The sequence below is a fragment of the Meriones unguiculatus genome, chromosome 11 (assembly GCF_030254825.1).
Source record: "Meriones unguiculatus strain TT.TT164.6M chromosome 11, Bangor_MerUng_6.1, whole genome shotgun sequence".
NCBI lineage: Eukaryota > Metazoa > Chordata > Mammalia > Rodentia > Muridae > Meriones > Meriones unguiculatus.
The window spans coordinates 24,869,749-24,888,921 of NC_083359.1; the positions used below are offsets into that span (position 1 = coordinate 24,869,749).

Below are 19,173 nucleotides of genomic sequence, written 5' to 3' on the forward strand. Positions count from 1 at the left end.
TTTTATTGACAGTTCACCAATGTCTTTGTAGAGTATGAGATTTTCGTTATAGTATCATTTCCAAACCTAGATGTGTCCTCCAGAAAGCCCACTGTGATCAGGCATGGGGTTAATTTCAGGGGTCAGAACTTCTGTTCTTAATATAGAATGTGAAATCTTTACCATTGGTGGGAAAAAATGTACGCTAAATAGATCAAAATTAGTCCCACTATAGCATAATTCTCCTGAGAAATGAGATAAATCTGCTTGATGCTTTGGTTAAGGAAAAAAAAATAGAAACAAAATATTTCTAGTTCCAGAAAGTGCATTTCATTCTCGGTGTAAGAGAGAAGCTCCTAAAGGAGAGGGTCGTAGTTGGGAGGAGGGGAAAAGTAAGAGAAGTGGGAAGGATCTGATCAGTGTGGCTCCAAAGCAAGAAAAATAGCCCAGAGGAACCAAGCTTTTTTCAAACAGGCGTTGTCTTTGTCAAAGGCTTTCGAGCATTTGGTTGACCATTGTTGCTCAGTGGTAAATGCCATGCCTAGCATGTGCGGTCCTGGGTTCCATTTCCAGGCCACAAAATACATACAGCTGATCATTGTTTTATCATCATCATCATCATTATTTTACTATTTTGCTCTTTTGTTATCTTTTAACTTCCATATTACGTCAATCATCAAACCATGTTGTCTCCCTAGTCCTTTTTGCGTCTCCTTGGTCCTATCTATTTTCCTGCTTTTATCTCTCAAGTTCAAGATGTTTGTGTTGCCTGGACACTGGCCTCCTGGTGCTCTTTAGTTACCCTCTGTCCCCTTTAGCTCTTTCTTGGAGTTATCTAGATGACAACTCCAAGTTCACAAATTAGATCCGTGTGTACAATATGGAAGCCTCCCCACTGTTTATCAGGATAATAAATGTGTGTTGTGAGATGGACAACAAGAAAATGTAGATGAGAAAAGATGACAGGACATGTGGGGGTGCAGGACATGGAGAGAGATCTTTCTGAGAGGAAGCAGAAGGTTGTACGTAGGCCAAAGGTTAAAAACAAAATGAGTTCAAATAGGTTTGGGGTCTTCCTCTTGCAATGGGAATGGATGTGGTGGGTGCTTAAAATGTAATATATGGAGGAAGAAGCAACTGACAGTGTGGGAAAGGGTAGAGGTGATCACTTCAGGATTTCGAACACGGCATGTTGGAAAGAGTTCACTTCTCTTAAATTTTATGTAAAAATGAATTCCTCTCTGATGGGTCTTTTGTGAGGCAAGAGGAATCCATGCGGGTTTGTGTGTTGAACAGTGAGAGGCTCCTGAAGTCAGCAGGTTTTCACAGGAGAACAATCTCACTTTCCCAAATTCCCATGGCCGTTAGTTTCAATACTTGGTTTTTCTCACACTGTTACGCACCTTCTTTCAAAAGTTAAGGAGTTCCTGTTTGCCCCACAGAGCAGATCACAAATGCCCCCTCCTTTTGCAGCGATCTTTGCTCTCCCGGGACGGTCCCACCATGAGGACTGTTTAAAAGCCACCTTCCGTAACGTGGACTTTTGGACTTCTTGCATCCGTACCCTGTGTGACCGATGGTTGTGAGCCATCGTGGGGGTGCTAGGAACTGAACCTGGGTGCTCTACAGCGGTAGCCAGTGCTCTTTGAGTGCTGAGCCATCCCTCTAGCCACTAACACTGTGTTTCTGAGCCACTGATTGTAGATTAGATTCCAACATTAATGAAATAAAAAGTCATCTGCTCCACTACTGCCAAAAAAAAAAAAAAAAAAACAAAAAAAACAAGAAAACGAAACAAAACAAAAAACCACCACCCACAACAACCTAGCAACACTGCTTAAATTGCTAAAGTGAACAATGGATGTCCAGGCTGCACATTCTGGTATGGGTTCAATTGTCTAGATTGACCTGGACCACGTGTTTACTTCAGAGGAAGCATGTGTTTGCTGGTGGCCCTGGCCAACTTCTCTCCTTCTGCCTAACCCCAAGGCCATGCCTCATTGCTTTCACCCAGCACTGCCTTTGTGAACACTCAGGGACCCTGAGTCTGTGAGCTTGTCATAGGCTCTGCATCAAGAAACTTCAACTGATCAGCTCAGTAGCGTCTCACACATCCAAAACCATGCTAGTTCCCCGTGCTGTGAACTGGACTTGCTGTGCCCCAAAAGGCCCCTGTGGGCATCTGTGTACTTGACTCACACAAGATGCCCCTGGGTGCACCTTATCCTGCTTGAAGCTTGGTCGTTACACTCACCCTCATCCACTTTGCCTGATGAGCTCACTCCTTCTACCTCAGTTTCTTTCTCTGGAGGCCTTTTTCCAGGAAGTTCTTAGATTCTATCAGATCTCACTATAATATACCTCTAAAACATTCTTGGCTAGTATTCATTACCGTGGTTAGAGGTTGCGTGTGTTGGGGGGAGGGGTACTTTTTGTCAGTTTTTTTCTATTGCATTGTAAGCTCCAAGAACAGAAACAGTGTTAGCGTCTTTATGAAGGGATCCGCCCCACGGTTAGTGTCATAGGAATGGCAAATGCTTGGGGTTTAAAGGAACCAGCTAATGAATGAATGAACATATGAATGAATGAATGAATGAATGAATGAATGAATGAAACGAATGCTGTCAAAAGGTAGGCCTTAACAAGTGCTAAGCCGGTAATTCAGAGCGTGATGACCTGTTTTTACTCTGTGGATCTCAAGATTATGCCTGCCTCTTATAGCTGAAGCATTATAGATCAGGGTGACTTGAGGGTAGTTTGTCTAGTCTGACACCGTGAGCATCCTGAAGGCACCCTGAACGTTTTGTTCAGTTTTTCATCTTCTGCACCTGATACCGAAAGCCAAAAAAACAACAAAACAAAACAACAACAACAAAAAAAAAAAAAACCCAGCGAATGGCCAAGCTGATCCGGCAGGAAGACAGGACGGCAGCTTCTGTACCTCTTGGCTTACCCAGGGTTGTCTTTCATGACCTTACCTTGGGCTGTGTTTCAGAGCGGTACAGTAGCAGTGTCTGCCACAAATGAATGTGCTGGTGGTTATGGGACACCCTATTAGCTCTGGCCATGGAGTTTCTGTTGGCCGAGGCATTTTGTAAGCATCATTAACCTCATCGTGTCCAGTCATTGCAAAATTAGTAAAGACGTGTAAAGTACGGTGGAAAGATGTACCATCGGGACAGGACTTAAAGTGACCCGGTCCTAGACATCTGTGTACCTTCTCGGTGCCTGGGAAGTTTCCACACCGACGGCATGCCTGTAAAGTCTGAGCCCAAGCAGATGTGGTTTTGTCCACCAGGAAAAAGAAAAAAAAACAAAACAAAAAAAAAACAAAAAAACCTCTATTATTCACACTTGAGTTAAAAAAAAATATAGGCTCTCTAGTCACACATGCCTCATCAGCAAGCCAGGGCACATAATTAATTGGCCAGAAGGCTCACTGGGATTAATTAGCAGATGCATTGGAAGCATTTAGCCCAGACTTCCAGTGCCGAGAGTGCTGTTCGAGAATGACCGGTTCGTGGGTTCCCAATTCGGCCCCTGGAATGGCGAATCTCACTGTTCAGAGATAACAGGACCGGGGGCCCCTGGCTCCTCCGTGGGCCAGCACCTGCACACCAGGCTCAGGCCAGCAGAGGGCAGCAGTACGCTGTGCCTGTTCAATTTGCATTCCAAATTAGCCAATCCCCGAGGGCCTACAAAGAAAGGAAGTGGGTGTCCCGGGCCTGGGCTAATTCTCTCTGGGTGTCAACGCTGGCCTGAATAATAGCAAACCCAGGCCTTCAGCAGTTCATTGAGCGTGTGCTCCTCTGCCATAGAGAAATGAATACGCCACTAGGAACTGCCATCACAGACAGGAAGTAACTTTAATTAAATATTGTGAAAGTTGAAAAGTTTTTACAGCTTGAATTTTTTTTCCCAAGAAAACAAAACAAAACAAAAACAAAAACAGAAACAGAAAAAGAAAGAAAAATTATAACAATCTCTACAGTAGTTGAGTGCTCTAACAATTGAACTGTACAGTGTGTGTCTATCGAGAAGGTTTGACAAGAAGGTGACAGATTAGTAGGTTGAGAGATGAGCTTATAAAGCTGTAGCCTACATTGTGAGGCCCGGCATGGCATTTGCATATCCAGTCATCCAAAGGCAGGGCTCTTCCCCCAAAGCTGCAATCTGAATTGAATTCTCTACTCCATCTTCTGTTAAAAGCCATATTCTGTATCTAGAGGGCAATCGCTTAAAGGAACTTGAAAACAAAATTTTGTGCAGAAGAGCGCGCGGTTCCCGGAACCAGCATCTTCTCCATCATCTAATCAAACACAAGCAAAAGCAAAACAAACCAAAAAAAACCACAAATGACACACATTTTCTTTTTAAAGGCTCTTTGGGCTCTCTCACCACGGCACATGGCTAACAGATTGGTGGTGTCTTTTGTCGGGGTCTGAGCCGGATATCTCACCGGCTCGCTGCTCGTTCCTTTGCAGACGGTTGTCTGGCTCACCAGACAAAATATGGCTTTAGACCTTAGACATCTTCAGGCCAGCGCTTAACACACGAATTCAGACAACCTTTCTGAGTACGGAGAAGCAATGCTAAACCTTGCTTATATTTTTTCCAGTTTCTTTTTATTATTATTATCATCAGTCGTCATTATTATTATTTCTCACCATGAAAAATCAGCTTTCCTCCCTCCCCTCCCTTACCAACCCTCCCCCTTCAATGTCCCTCCCCTGCCCTCCCCAGCCCATAAAAATCCGCACTCTGACAGTCTAGTGAAAACCATTGAAATCCATACCGGGCATGCACAGTCGCAGCATTGTTAATGATCACTTGCTCTACTAGAAAAAGTAACATTGTCTTAAAGTAACAAAACAGTTCTTTTGTGCTTTTCAATTTCTTTGTTTTTTTTTTCTTCTTTTTCTTTTTCTTTTTTTCTTTTCTTAGAATGTTAGTGATGACTGACAGTTGGGGTGCACAGGACAATGTACAGGTGAAATGGATATGGTTTGCATTGTTAAGGCATCCAATCTGCTGGTTTATATTTATGTGAAAGACAGAATATACAAGCAGACTTAAGAAAGAAAGTATGTTCATTGATCTCTATGAAGTTTCTCCCCCAAATTTAATGCACAAAATGCGTCACTCCAAAGGGAGAGATTCCATGCATATTAATAGAGTAAAACAGCATTTTTTGTATGCTTCCAAAGCAAAGGATACATTATTTTTAAATCTACAGAACTAAATACTACAAGAATAATATGCTACTATTTTTTTGCCATATATTGGAAAAAACTTCTTAACTTACAAATAATACAAAAATAGACAATGGCTTTTGGGTGGAAATAAAAAAAAATTGAAGCATGGTTTATAACAATACTAAAAATACCTAAAAATGAATTGTTTAAAAATCACATTGAAACAGCTAATACAACCATAGTTGACCAAACTATATGCACTGTTCACAAAGCAAACACACACAAAAAAATAAACTGGGGGGGGAGGGTGGAAGGAAGGAGAGAAAAAGCAATGTACAAATTCCAAAGATAAATACATTATTTATATGGATATTTTACAAAATCCCCATTTAAACAAACAAACAAAAAGCCTTTGAATTAACTTTGCAAGTATGTGCAAGCTAAAGGTAGTGAGCTTTTTATTTCTTTGCAGCAAAATCTTTTCATGTCTGTGTCTGTGTGACCGAAACCATCTTAAGACATTAAAATGTATAAATAAAACAACAACTTTGGCAAAAAAAAAAAAAAAAAAAATCTACAGTATTTATAACTACATACAGAAACAGAAGGGCAAAGAAAAGCCTGCCAGGAACACGCTTCCTCGGAGCCTCACTGGCTGGATCTTTGCTGTGGATTCTTTAAGAACACTTCCCAGCTGAAAGCAAAAATTCCCACAGAAAGCTGAGTCTGAGGCCTCCGCCTTCTCTTCCTCTCCCTCAGTTTCCTTTCACTCTAAACTCCAAAGCACTTTACCTGTTGACTGACTCTGTAACTTTCCAACCATGCACAGGGCCTTGCTGGTCTAGGCCCCTGTGTGATTTGGGAGCCTGAAACCACCTGCCCACTTGCCTTTGTCAGTTGGCTTTGTTTGAGGTTTTTTGAGCCTGGATATAGAGTTAGCATTTAGGATTCTAGCATGAGTAAGCTTGGATCTCTCGGTGGTGGAGTGCGAGTGAGATTTTGGCTTGGAAAACTGGAGGGCGTATGCGGACATCTGTGCCTGGACCCTGTCCCGTGACGTCTTGAAGGAGTTTCTCACTCAGTGCGTTGCGTGTGCCACTCCACTCTCAGAGGCCACTGGCTTCGGAAGAAGTTGCCATGAGTAAAAGAATGAGACCGAGTTTAAAAGATGCGATTTCTTTTTTTTTTGTCTTGTTTTTGTTTTTAAACAATCTGTCTGGAGGCACTGGATTTTCTGAGTACAAGGGGAAAATGTGATCATGTATGTTGCTTGGTAACTTTCCAGGCTGCACCTATTTACACAGTTACTTAAGACAACCATACAGAAGAGAGGAAGAAGCTTGCACTGCTAAGGGATGGCATGTTAAGTTAGATATTGAAAATGCACTGTCTGGGCTAACTACCATTGATATGCTTTAAGGCGCAAAAGCCGACCCTTAGTTCTCTAAAAAAATCTAACTGGCATTCCTATTCTGTCCCATACAAGCTTTTTTTTTTTTTTTTTTAACTTTTATTTTTCCCTGTTTTTCTTTTTTTTTTTTTTCTTTTTTAGCTTTTTTGTAAATATCACCACTTCATTCTCCCCTTACACAGCTTTAAAAACATCATAAATTAAAACATGGAGTCTTATTTATAGTGGCCCTTGTGTGTAGCTTATGGTTTATAAAAGACAAATGATTGCAGAGTTAAGCCTACAAAAAAAAAAAAAAGAAAAAGAAAAAGAAAGAAAAAGAAAACATGGTTTTGCTTTTTATCAATACAGAATAAATATATCCCCCAAATACTTGGGGGTACAGCTTTAACCAACACCCTGCTCTGGCAGATCCCCTTTCCAATTTCAGTATTTGCAAGGTCAGTGATTTTGTTTAAAAATCTGCAGTTATTGTGTGATTCCTCTTAAAAAGGCCTGAGTTAAAAGTTCCACTCTGGGACTCATATCAGATTACTTTCGTAGCAGAATCCAACCTCTTCATTAATAAAATTCTTCAAGGCAATTCTTTCACATGGGAGGAACAATCATGCCAGATATCGCTATGAAAAGAAAAGACAGAAGTCAGTGGTTTTACATCCAAACACTTCACATGGGAGGGGGGACACAATAAAAAAAAAAAGAACACCCACACATGACGCTGATGATTAAATATTAACCAGATGTCCTTGTATCTTCCTGGGAATGAATTTTGTCACAAAATATACATGTAGCTCATTAAAAGTTATATCAGCATGTATATGTATCCCTAACAGATCAGAGGACCCTAAACATTCCTCCGAATCTGACTTCAATTTTAAGCCGTAACTGGAAAGTTGCATAGCTTAAATACCATTGGGAAAGATGCAGCCTCAGACTTTGCAAAATAGTGAGAATTTTCAGTTTGCCATTCTGCCTTCCCTCCCTCACATCACATCCAAAATGTAAAAGAAAGAAAGAAATGGCCTGCTGTAACTGCCAACGATTTCTGCAAACAGTCTCTCCTTATGTTCTGTATTAGCACGAAAATTAAGCAACAGAGCAGCCATCTGAGAGCCTTCCCTTCAGCCCTAGCTGGAAAAGGATATGCCAGCTCCAGCAGGCATTGTTCGCAGGGAAAGCGAAGTCCGGAGGAAGCATGGAGGAGAGGACATATTTGCCTGAAAGTGTAGAATGCCTTTTCTGCTCTCGGGATTTCTGGAATGATCTAAGCACAGCCCCTAGAAAGGTTATAGCCTATGAAGGAAAGGCCTGTTTTAAGTCAACCCAAACTCATTTAAAGAGTTTGGAGTTAGAAGCTGCATAGTGGTGTTTAGAAAATTCTGCCTCTTGCCTGCCCACTTCTGAGTGTGCTCCCCTGAGATGGTAAATTGTCCTGACCCTCAGCCTCCTTGGCTAGAACATGCAGTGAACTGGAGCACTCTGGAGTTGCTGGAGATGTAAACAGAATTAGATATAGAAGTGTAGAGTCTGGGTCTAATCCCAAAGCAGGTTAATTCTGACTGTAAAGCTACCATTTCGGCTTCTCAGGTCTAGCTGGATGACCCTGAGAGAACTGTTGAGCTTCTCTGGTCTGTATTTCCCTTATATCAAACAGACACCATTGCATAAGGTACATTTAACGTAACGGGTGTGAAAAGTAAGGGGTCGCTGTAGGGAAAGTAAGACAGCATGGCAACTTGAAAATATACCAGGACAAGAGAGAGATGCCTGTGTTAAAACCAAAGACAAGGCCGTCTTTGGCTACCAATGATAACACAGAAAACAAACAAACAAACAAACAACTCTGTTGCTTTTATTGACAAGTCTAAACTAAAACAAATCTTCTTTTTTGTGATTAACATGTGGGGAAAGTGTACCAATTTCTCTTCCTTTATCTAAACCATCGTGTCTGGAAGACGTACCTTAGAAAGAAAAGAACCCCATTAACACAGATGGACAGAGGGAGGCCAGGCCATGTGCCCCCCACATTACTCTTGCTTCCCTACCCCTACCCCTGACATTTTAGATTCAATTAAAAGAAAAACCCAAAAGTATTTTGCCAAACACTTTTTCCGTTAATTTTTAAACCCATCTGTATTCGCAAGGAAATTCAATCCACATGTTTCTGATTCATTTACACGTAAATCATCCAAATGTTGTTTTGCAAGAGCCCTTTTGCAGTCCAAAAGCTCCTGGAGTCCTTTCCTAAACCCTCATAAGCCTTTCTTTCTTAGAAACAGGAAGCTGTCTTTTGCCAAATGCAGCCTGACTTAAGCCCCTTCCCCCCACCACCCAAGATTTGGGATCAGTTGGAAAAGCAGCACCCTTAAGAGCTGAATGAGCCCTGGATTTCACTGAACTCTGGAGCTTAGTATTTAAAACTCTGGGGCCTTAACTTGAGAGTTCCAGATGCTGTAGCCCTCGTGAACAAGGCTGGGCATGGGGTCCCTCAGTGTGCTGGCTTAGTTCGGCTTTGGGTCCCTAAGCATCTTTTCATCCAGGCTCCAGGTGGGTCCTCTACCCTTCTCATAGACAGCAGGAATGTAAAGCCTGTGGCCAATGAAGCTAGTCCCTCTTCCTTTCTATAGAAATCCACACTGTGCCTGGTGTGGAAGGCCAGTCTCTGTCCTAGGACAGCTCAGCCAGTGTCAATATGATCTAAAGCGAAGCAGAAAGCTGACAAACCTGCTTTTGTAGCCCATGGATTCTTAGATGCGTCCATCTTAGCCTAGATTGGCACTTATTATCTCGGCCCTGAAAATATCCCATGAGGATAGCATGCATTAAAACAAAAATAATAATCTAAATAGTGTTTTGTAACTTGAATGATGTGTTAAATTGATTAGATTAAGCTTCATTGGGATAAATTAAAAGTCCCCACCAAGCTCAGTGTTATGCTGGTATATTTCTCAGTTTGATTTTTGTAAACCCATAGCCTTGAAAGACCAGCTGACTCTTGAGTGAGCAGAGTCCCCTGGACAGGGATGGGTGGGGGGATGCTGGCAGAGGGCATTGCCTTCTGCAGAGGTGTTGTACTGTCCTAGGCTACTAACTAAACCAAATTCTCTGAAGAGAATTTATAACTGTAGCCTTTTTCTGACATGATTGCCCAGCTTGTGTATATTTGCAAATAGCTGATGTAAGGATCAAATACACTTAGGGGGCACTATGAGATTGGCATGGCTCATCCCAACTCTGCCTCCTCTTCTAGGCTAGTTAAAGTGTAAGTCTAACCTTACCCCTCACGCAATACTGGCAGTTATTTACATACAAGTTTTTACAAAGGGTTACTGTACCCTACACTTTTCTTTTGCAACAAAATGCTAGCCATTTGTGGCCTGAGTCTGGGCACCTCAAAAAAGGTCTTCCCAACAAAGAAAGCCAATTGTGTGACTACATGACAATTCTGGGCCTAGAAGCTGTTTTTCTATCTGTGCTGCAATCTGAAAATTAATTATGTGGGTGAGAGGGATGGGCATTGGAGGCTTGGAATGTACCAAGAATGCTGCTGGAATGCTGACTTGCTCAAGAAGAGACCAGGAAGATTCCCACGAGATGCCACATTCCCAATGCTGTGTGCCAAGACATCATCATAAGACCACAGAGACTCTGCCATGGTCTCCAGTGCAAGCTGATCATGTCTTCTGAGGAGAACCCAAAAAGCCATTGTGTTGAAAGGCAATATATTTCACCTTAAAGGTTTTCTGATTCAATAAAAACTAAGACAAAGGTGGAAGGCTCTGCAGAGTTGGAGAAGATTGGGTGAAGAAGATGTAATATCTCCCCCAAACAACCTGAGGTATAAGAATTATGAGCTCATCAGGTATGGAGTGAGGCAATATCTTCCACAGACTGAATGTGTCCATAGAGAAACAACAAACAAACAAACAAACATATAAACATACAAACAAAACCAAACCCAGTTCTGTAAGAGTTGGTTCTGAGATGCACGATAGTTAGGTCTAAGAGGAGCCTGAATGTCAATAAGGTATAAGTGTGTGTGTAGGGAGGGGGTTGGAGTTGGGGGAAGTGCTATGACTACTACTTCCGCAAAATCTCCCTGGTCTTTTTGTCCTAGTTAATGGACACTTTGATGGCATGTGATGTCATTCACCTGACTCTAAAGTCTTCCCGTAGGACTCAAGCTCTGAGGGGCAGCTCTCTTAGAAGAGAAAGGGCATTTGTTTCCATGGAAAAGGACTGAACAAGGTTGGTGACTCAAGACTTTGGTCTATAAGACAGACTTACTTGGGCGTCTAAAGCTAAGAGCTATCAATGACTTCATCATTATAATAATGTGGAGGAAGGACATTATATTAACCAAAATGAGTTGGACACCGAAAGACAAGTACCATCGATCTCACAGGAGCAGAGACTAAGATGATGTTTGCCATAGCTGGGAAGCAGGGGCAGAGAAAAATGGCAGAAGGATGGCTAATGGGTTCAGTAGATGGATGAATAGGACAGGTAAATTCTAATAGCACAGGAATCCAGCTGATAGCAACCAACCAAAAACTTCAAAAACAGCTAGTAGAGAGAGCTTGGTTTCCTTACAAAGAAATGATAAATGTCCCAGATAATAGATACACTAACACACTGCATATAAAAATACACACATATGAATATCAAATGTGGCTCATAAGTATATACAACTATTATGCTAATTTTTTAAATGTGAGCATGTGTGTGTAGGCCAAAGGTCAATGCCAAGTATCTTCCTCTATTGATTTTGCCATGTTTTTGAGACAGAACCTCTGTTACCTGGGCCTTGATGTTTTAATTAGACTAAGGCTGGTCAGGCAAGGTACAGGGATCCACACAATCTCCCTCTTTTCCTCCTACCCTACACTAGGGTCACAGCCACATTGAGCCAGGTTTTGCATGGGTTCTAGGATCTGAACATAGGTCTCATACTTGCACAGCAAGCCACTTTATGCGCTGAGCCTTCTCATCAACCCAATTAAAAATAAAATTTAAAATTTTTAAATAATTGTGACTATGCTAAACATGCAGAAGCCTTTTCCTGTTATTATTTCCTTAACAATAGAGTGTGAAAGCTCTGTATGTTGCGTTACACTGCATTAGGTATTATACGTAGCACAGATGATTTAGAGCTCATATACTGACACTTTACCATTTATATAATGGGTCTGAACAAACATGCATTTGGGTATTTATACAGGTGCTGAGGTTATGTCCCTCTGGAAACCCAGGGCTGTCTACAGTCATTTCTGTTTCTCTGCAGGATGTCTCAGAGCATTTAGTCCTTACAAAGAGCAAAGCTCTCTACCACAGAGGCCCAGTAAGAACTACTTTCTAAATTTAACCACAACAGTTTGGTTCCTTAACCAAATGTCTCCTGAGGATCCAGAAGTTCTGAGGTAAAAGTTGCTTTGTCTTACAACTGTTTCTTCTTAAAATTTCAAAAGTCCCGATTATATGAGAGATATATCAGAATCTGTGAACCATAAAACTGACACAGAGAGGCGTGGGATTTGGGAGTGAAGGCCTCATTTTTTGGTCTTCTTCCTGCTTCTGGTACAATACCCCACGTGGCTGAACCTTGTTTGGGATGACACACACCATCAGCGATTTGACTGCTTATATAGTCTTGGCACAGGTGCTTCTCAGATTTTTAAAAAAAAAAAAAGTTCTCCCTGGGCTGGAATCCTAGTTACCTTCCATCTGAGAAACAGCTCAAAGGCAACTTGACTATGAAATGATCTGATTCTGCTTCATGCTTCTTGCCTCTCCAAGTCCATAGCTGGGAGCCTGTGTCTCTTGGGCAGATCTGTCTCATTACCCTGGATATTGTTTGTAACTTCCCAAACATAGGACAAATTTTCAAAGTTGTTAGAACTTGGTCTTCTACATGGACCTAACCTGGCAGCTCAAATATAATAAGGCAAAGCAGCCTGGAGGCTGAACAGAGCAGAGGTTTCTTCTGTCTACTAACTGAGTGGCAGTGGACAAGCCATCTCAGCTCCATGTGTCCATATCCACATCTATAAAGTGGGTGAGATAAGCAGCTACCCAAAAGGGCACTAGGGAGGAAGCCTTGTGTCAGTGCGCAAGCCAGGCTAGGAGCATGCCCTCCCACACTCATGGTGTGTGTCTCATTCCTCACCACATTCAGGCACAGTGCCTCTCTTCTGCTGGCAAAGGGGTGGTTAAGGAGCTGGCTTTCACAAAATGGAGGATGTTCAATTAACAATGGCAGTTGGAGGTAAATGGGTCTTTAAAGAAATGTCAATAGTCTAAATGTGTCACATCTATGTTGGGGAAGAGGTTTTGTGTATGTTTCAATATATCTAGTCTTGTTTACATGGTCAGTTTGCTTAACTAACTCTTCCTTAGCCACTTGCCTTGTCTGAGTGAATGATCAGAGTTCTGAACTGGGTGAGTCAAAGTGAAATGTGCTACTATAGGCTAAAGAGGCAAAGGAAGCACAGAACAATGCTGAGATTCATGGCCCATCCCCAGAGACCATCTAAATCCCTTTCCAATGGGAAAAATAGGAAGGTCAAAGGGGAAAGATGAGGCATGCCTGAAAGGTCACTGTCAGGTCACATTTCCCAGCGGACAGTTTAAGATCTGTGCAAGAACTCTCTGAACAAAATTATGGGGTAGCTGGCCTATGGCTAGGTCTCCCTGCCCTGCTGGAGAGAATGTAGAGAGGGTGAGAGCGTCAGTTCCAGGATGGTTCTTTCATGAGTACAGGCTGGAGAGAGGGACAGACCAGAGGAATAGCTGAAGAGAAGTGGTCTTGGTTAATTGAACTTTCATTTTTTCATTCACATTTCCACTGTCTTCAAAGCATGGATATCTGGCATATGACAGTATGAGGAGAACAAAAGAGTATGATTTATAGAAGAGTCTAAAAACAGTGCCCCATTAAGGACACATCCAGTTAGATGGTGAAGGCAGGGTCATGTATAGCAGTATGTCTGGGTTACACCCCGTGCCTTCTAAGTTCAACTCCCCTTTGCTGTTAATCACAATTTTCCTTGCATCTTGTTCGTAATATCAAATATAATGTGTTGGCTAGTTTTGTGTCAACTTGACATAAGCTGGAGTAATCTGAAAGCAAGGATCTCCAATTGAGAAAATGCTTCCAAAATATTGGTCTGTAGAAAAGCTTGTAGGGCAATTTCTTTTTTTTTTTAAATTTATTTATTTTATGTGCATTGGTATTTTGCTGGGATATAAGTCAGATCTTGGAGTTACCGACAGTTGTAAGCTGCCATGTAGGTGCTGGGACTTGAACCTGCATCCTTTGGAAGAACAGTCAGTCCTCTTACACACTGAGCCGTCTCACCAGCCCATGTGGGGCAATTTCTTAATTAATGATTGATGGGGGGGATGGGCCCAGTTTTTTGTGGTTGGTGCTACTTCTCGTCTGTTGGTCCTAGGTTCTATAAGAGAGCAGGCTGAACAAGCCATGGTGAGCAAGCCAGTAAGCAGCACCCCTCCATGGCTCCTGCATCAGCTCCTGCCTCCTGCCTCCTGCTCTGTTTGAGTTCCTACAATGACTTCTTTTGATGATGACTTCTTAAGGATGTGGAAGTGTAAGCTGAATATACATCCTCATGAAAAAAAAAACTCTTTCCTCCCCATGTTGCTTTGGTCATGGGTGTTTCATTAGTAACCTCAAACTAACACACTAACCAAAGTTGATACTGCCAGCTTAAAAAAAGAAAGAGAGAAAGAAACTTTACCCTTTCCATATGTATCATCATTACTTTAATCTACATGAAAGGTTGGTTGGTCTAGCTGGGAGAATAATGAAGGGAGGCATTTATTTTTTAGCTGATAGAGAGTAAATATGACCTGAGTAGGAGGGGACATGGGATTTACTAGCTTGTCTACCTGTCCTAAGATGTAGTTCCAGAGTAAAATACTTTCCTCTTCTCTTCAAGGTGATGAACTCCTAAGTGTACGGCCCATTGATGGCACTGTCTTTGCTATGCCAAGCCATCAGCCCATAGGTTCTGGGGAATGTCCTAAAAAGTTCTGTCAGAGGTAGAAAGGCACAAGGGTGTGGTTCCTTCGGCTCTGTCGTACCATTTAGGTTCTGTCTTGACTCCAATGTGTCTTCACTCTATCCCTTGAGTAAACTAAGCTTGGATGTTCCTGTCTATACATTGAGGGTAGTATTGAAGTCTGAGGGTCCTGGGAGAACCCGTGTGTGCTCACTTCATCAGAAAGTACCCAGAACATACTATCTGTCTATATGTAACATGGGGCACACACAGCCACATGAGAAATCAAGTTGGGAAATCCCAGGTGTGTCACCGCCCTTCTGACCATTCTCTGGCCTCCATGGTCGCCCTCTAGAGTGACATGCTGGCCACTGAAGCAAGGCCCTGTGTTGATTTGTGCTTTAGGGTAGAGATTAGGACTGAATCCTGTAGGGTTTTCATTAGCTTCCACCTCCACCTCCATCATCTGCCTGATGTCAGTGACCTGTGTTCACCCTTCCTAAACTCCATGACCTGGTACTGTGCTGATCTAATGGTCTCATACCTCATCAAGACACTGGAGGGATTAACAGATAAAGCCTGCCCTGTGCTTAGCAGACCTACTGTTTGGTGCTCAATAAATGGTGGTTGATCATTTTATTGATCTTATCTCCCTGCAAGCTTTCTTAGGAATCTGGGATACATTCTTGGAGTGTATTAGGTTCTGGAAAGGGATAAATTTTTAGCCTGGTTTTGAAGCCGGTGACTCCCACACACTAGATGGGAGAAGTCAAGCCATTTTGCAACCTCTCTCCTTGAGTTTTCTCATCCATAAGGTAGGGGCTGTGAGCGTGCTGTCATCATCCTGCTGGGCGGTAGGACCCAGGGGCCAGTTCAATTAACCAAGCACATACGAGGAATGTGAGAAAAAGTGGGCCCAGTTTTAGAGTTGGCTTTTTATTTCTCCCTCAAGAAATGAGAAGGTCAGTTCAAAGCCTGATGCTTCTGCCGCTTCCCATACTGTGTGGTGGGAAGGAGACTGGACAATTTTAATATGAACCAGAATATTCCAGCAGTTCTCAGGAGGCCTTTGATGTTTGCAGTGCTGGTGCATGATGGGTTCTGAGTGGATTGCTGCTGTCCCCTCCCTGTCACCTCCTTACACAGCCTCATCCTGACACAAGCTACAAGAAGAGAAGGCTGAGTGACCTACTTTAGGGGAAGGCTGGTCCCAGGAGGGACACTGTCATGGAGAACATGATAGTATCTATAAAACACTGGTCTAATAAAGGCAACAACAGAGAGGAAGGAGAAAAGAGAAATGGTGGCATTAGCAAATGGCTGCAGTGATCTCAGGCAAGTCCTAAGTCCCAAACTCCTGGAGCAGGAAAAAGGCTGTCTCAGATACTGTCACAGAGGAGGCAGGGACAGGACTAGTGGCTGGCACCAGAGAGTATGAACACAAAGGCAAAGAGGAGTCAGGGCAGAGAGAAGCTGGTGGGCCCAGGGCTTAATCCCCATCCCCATTGCACCCCACATTCACAGCAACACTGAGATGCCCTCTTCAGACCTCTGTAGGCCAAAAATCCCACAGTTGTGGGCCTGGCCCTTCCTTACCTTGCAGGCTGTTCCCGTTGGTGCTGGTGCAGGTGGGAGGCGGGGAGGTCTGGGGTCTGACAACTGGTGCAAACGCACTCTTCTGTTTCACGGCGGAGACCATGTTGGCTGGTGAGAAGGAGAAGATGCCCGAGGAGCTGCTGCAGTTGGAGGGGAGGCTCGTAGAGGAGGCCATAGTGGGGCTGGATGGCACAACTGAGAGTGACAGTGAGAAAGGAGAATTACATCCAGACCTGAGGAGGCTGGCACAGATCTGACCTGGCCACTCTGCTTCACCTGTTTTAGGGCAAGGCCCTCCCTAACCTCTCAGGACTCTGCCCCCATTCATCACTTGGGTCTTAGCACGTGCTTCCTTCAGGTTAGTGACCTTTGTGAGTTTATTGTGGGCCAATTTTGTGCCCAGTAGTGTGCTAGTCACTAGTGTCATAGGGTGATTTCCAGGGTGCAGGAATGATCCCTTTCATTCAGCTCAGATGATCCTACCACATGGGCCACACACTGTAGAGAGGAACACAGAGGCCCCATCCTCTGACTTTTCCAACCAAGAAAACAAAAGCCCAAGCCCTTCTTATCAGGGATAGCACAGCACAAGAGGGGTCAGCGTAAGGGCAGCCATCTCTAGGGAAGCAGAATCGGCAGATTTTGCAAAGAGCTGCCAGGGAAAGCCTTCTACCTCTGGCTTAAATAAGGAGCTAACATAGTATCTGGGGACAGAAGGACGGGAAGAAGGCTAGTTTGAGTGGATGTGAACACCAATGAAGGAATGGGATGCATGAAGAAAATGGGGTGGCATTGAAGGCAAAGCCAGCACTGTGACTTTAGGCTCAGGCAGGCAGAGGTCTGGATGGGCCCCTTTTCTCGCCAAAAGGTTGTAAGGTCTCTGAGGCTATGTCTTGCCCTGGATGTTCTTTCACACAGACTCCAGTAGGTAGGCAGCCAGGTAAACAAGAAAAACACCGTATGAGACATCACCATTAACTGTCAATCCAGGCTCCAAACCCAGTCTTCTCAATTCCACAAAGATTTGTGAGGTAGGCAGAGGCTCCGCCTTACGCAAATCCTGTCTGGCAGTAGTGGGGTCAAAGATGATCCATGCTGAGAAAACTTTAGCAATCCTGGCTACTTTAGGAGACAGGGACTTCGCACACAGTGTCAAGGCTAATGTTCCCACATTTACCCTTCCTTTGCCCCTGTGTCTTGGATGTTCCTGTGTACAATATTATTTATATGACTTCATAAACATCACACATTGCTTTGTGAGGCACAAGATACTCCACATCCTTTTATCTTGCCATTGACAGAATAACGGAAGGCCAGGGGCTTAGGACTTTTTTTTTTTCCACATAAGCAAATTAGAACTGAGAAAGTAGTGGAGGAACTTGCTGAAGGGCCACAGCTGAGAGCTGTAGTGAATCCAATTCAAGCCCTGCGCTCTTTCCACCGTGCCCCCTGCAAAGGGATCACCCTCAAAGGGAAAAGCCCGCCAGGTCTGAAAAGCAGTCTGGGCCTGGTGCTTGGCCTTATAGTTTTGGCAATGTGGAGATATGGGGACCAAATCAGTCATGGCTGGGAGAGCCATCAGGGGGAAATGACCCTTTGTCCTCAGCCTAAGGCAGCCTGGTCCAGATGGGCCAAGTGCTTCCCGGAGGAGGAGAATGAAGAGGACTCAGAGTTCTCCCCAACATTTGCTAGACTCTACCTCTTCTTTTAATGAGACCAGCACTTTTACCCATCTCTCAGGATTTGTAAATGCGGGAATGCGCTCAATAATAACACCCATTTAAATTGCAAAATTTCTGCACTAGAGGTTTGATTTTTAAATATTCTTAGACTTGAAATCCTGCTGGCTCACCGAGGAAGGCAATTAATCTCGTTGGCAAATGCGATCATTATGTGTATTTAGAGGTGGGGAGTTTGGGGGCGCAGTTAACAAGAAAGGGGTGAAATATAGTGGAACACTGCCATTTGTTACAACATTATTAGTTACTAGCAGCCACGCCACAAAGTGTGTTCACCAACGGAATGTCTCATTTTATTTTTTTTTATTCTGTCGGAATTTTTCAACATGAGTGCTTTATGAATAATTAAATATTACAGAGGCAAAAATTCAAATCAGCTGGGCTCTGTGTTTATTGTTTTATTTGCATTTATGCAGATAAAACCATCCCATCTGAGGACCTATTTGAGAATTTAGTGCTATATTTGTGAGCGCTGAGGAAATCAATTAATGGAAATTAAATGTTCAAAGTTTCTCAGACTGACAGATGTGATCTCAGACAGAAATCACTGGGTGTCCTCACAGGCTTGGGAAGGTGAACAACCCTGGCTCCTAAATTGAATCGCTACCATATAGCAATTAGCTTATTGATTTAATTAAGAATGCCACCTTTTAATTTTCAGGTCATGATTGAAACATTTTCTGATTGAGTAGCTGGGAGAACGCTAAGGGATAGATCTTCAATAAATCAAAACCTGATGTGAAACTGAGCCCAATGTAGGCTGATAAACAGACTTGGTAGAGCAGACTACACGGCAAATTTTACAGGTTCTACAAATGGTCAATTCTATACAAATAAGGTAGAAATAAAAAATGGAGTACATCCTGAACAGAGAATTCCCTCAGAAATAACTCAAGGCCAGGATGACCTGTCCACTTTCAAGCTGTTAGTTACAAACCCACACTTCAGCATGGAGAGAGCATTGTTTTCTGTACTTTGGAGCTGAGATTCATGATTTTTTTTTTCATTTAGCAACACATCCTTGTTCCTCTGCAAATGTCCATTATTCTAGCCACATTTTTTACATCTGAAAAGCTCTCCACAATGTTCCAGATGAACTTGCCCATCTATGGAAAGGTCCTCAGAGGGAGGTCAGGAGGTTGTGGGGACAGAGCCTGTGACATTTTAGAGAGAGAAATGCCAGTTTACTAAGCTGCTTTAGATGTATGTATTTATATATAAAGATGCCAATT

The 19,173-nt window shown here is 43.0% G+C and overlaps 1 protein-coding gene across 6 annotated transcripts in view; it reads right to left on the reverse strand.

Annotated features, from left to right (window-relative positions):
- Positions 1 to 3,821: 3,821 nt before the first annotated feature.
- Positions 3,822 to 19,173, reverse strand: part of Ebf1 (EBF transcription factor 1) — a 394,413-nt gene continuing 379,061 nt past the window's right edge. For all 6 annotated transcript variants that reach the window (XM_060363815.1, XM_060363813.1, XM_060363812.1 and 3 more), the window contains exons 15-16: positions 16,203 to 16,397; positions 3,822 to 7,205 (exon numbers count right to left, since the gene is read on the reverse strand). In XM_060363815.1, the coding sequence (XP_060219798.1) occupies positions 7,174 to 7,205; positions 16,203 to 16,397 (227 nt within the window). In that variant the 3' untranslated portion in view covers positions 3,822 to 7,173. The remainder of the gene's footprint in view (positions 7,206 to 16,202; positions 16,398 to 19,173) is intronic.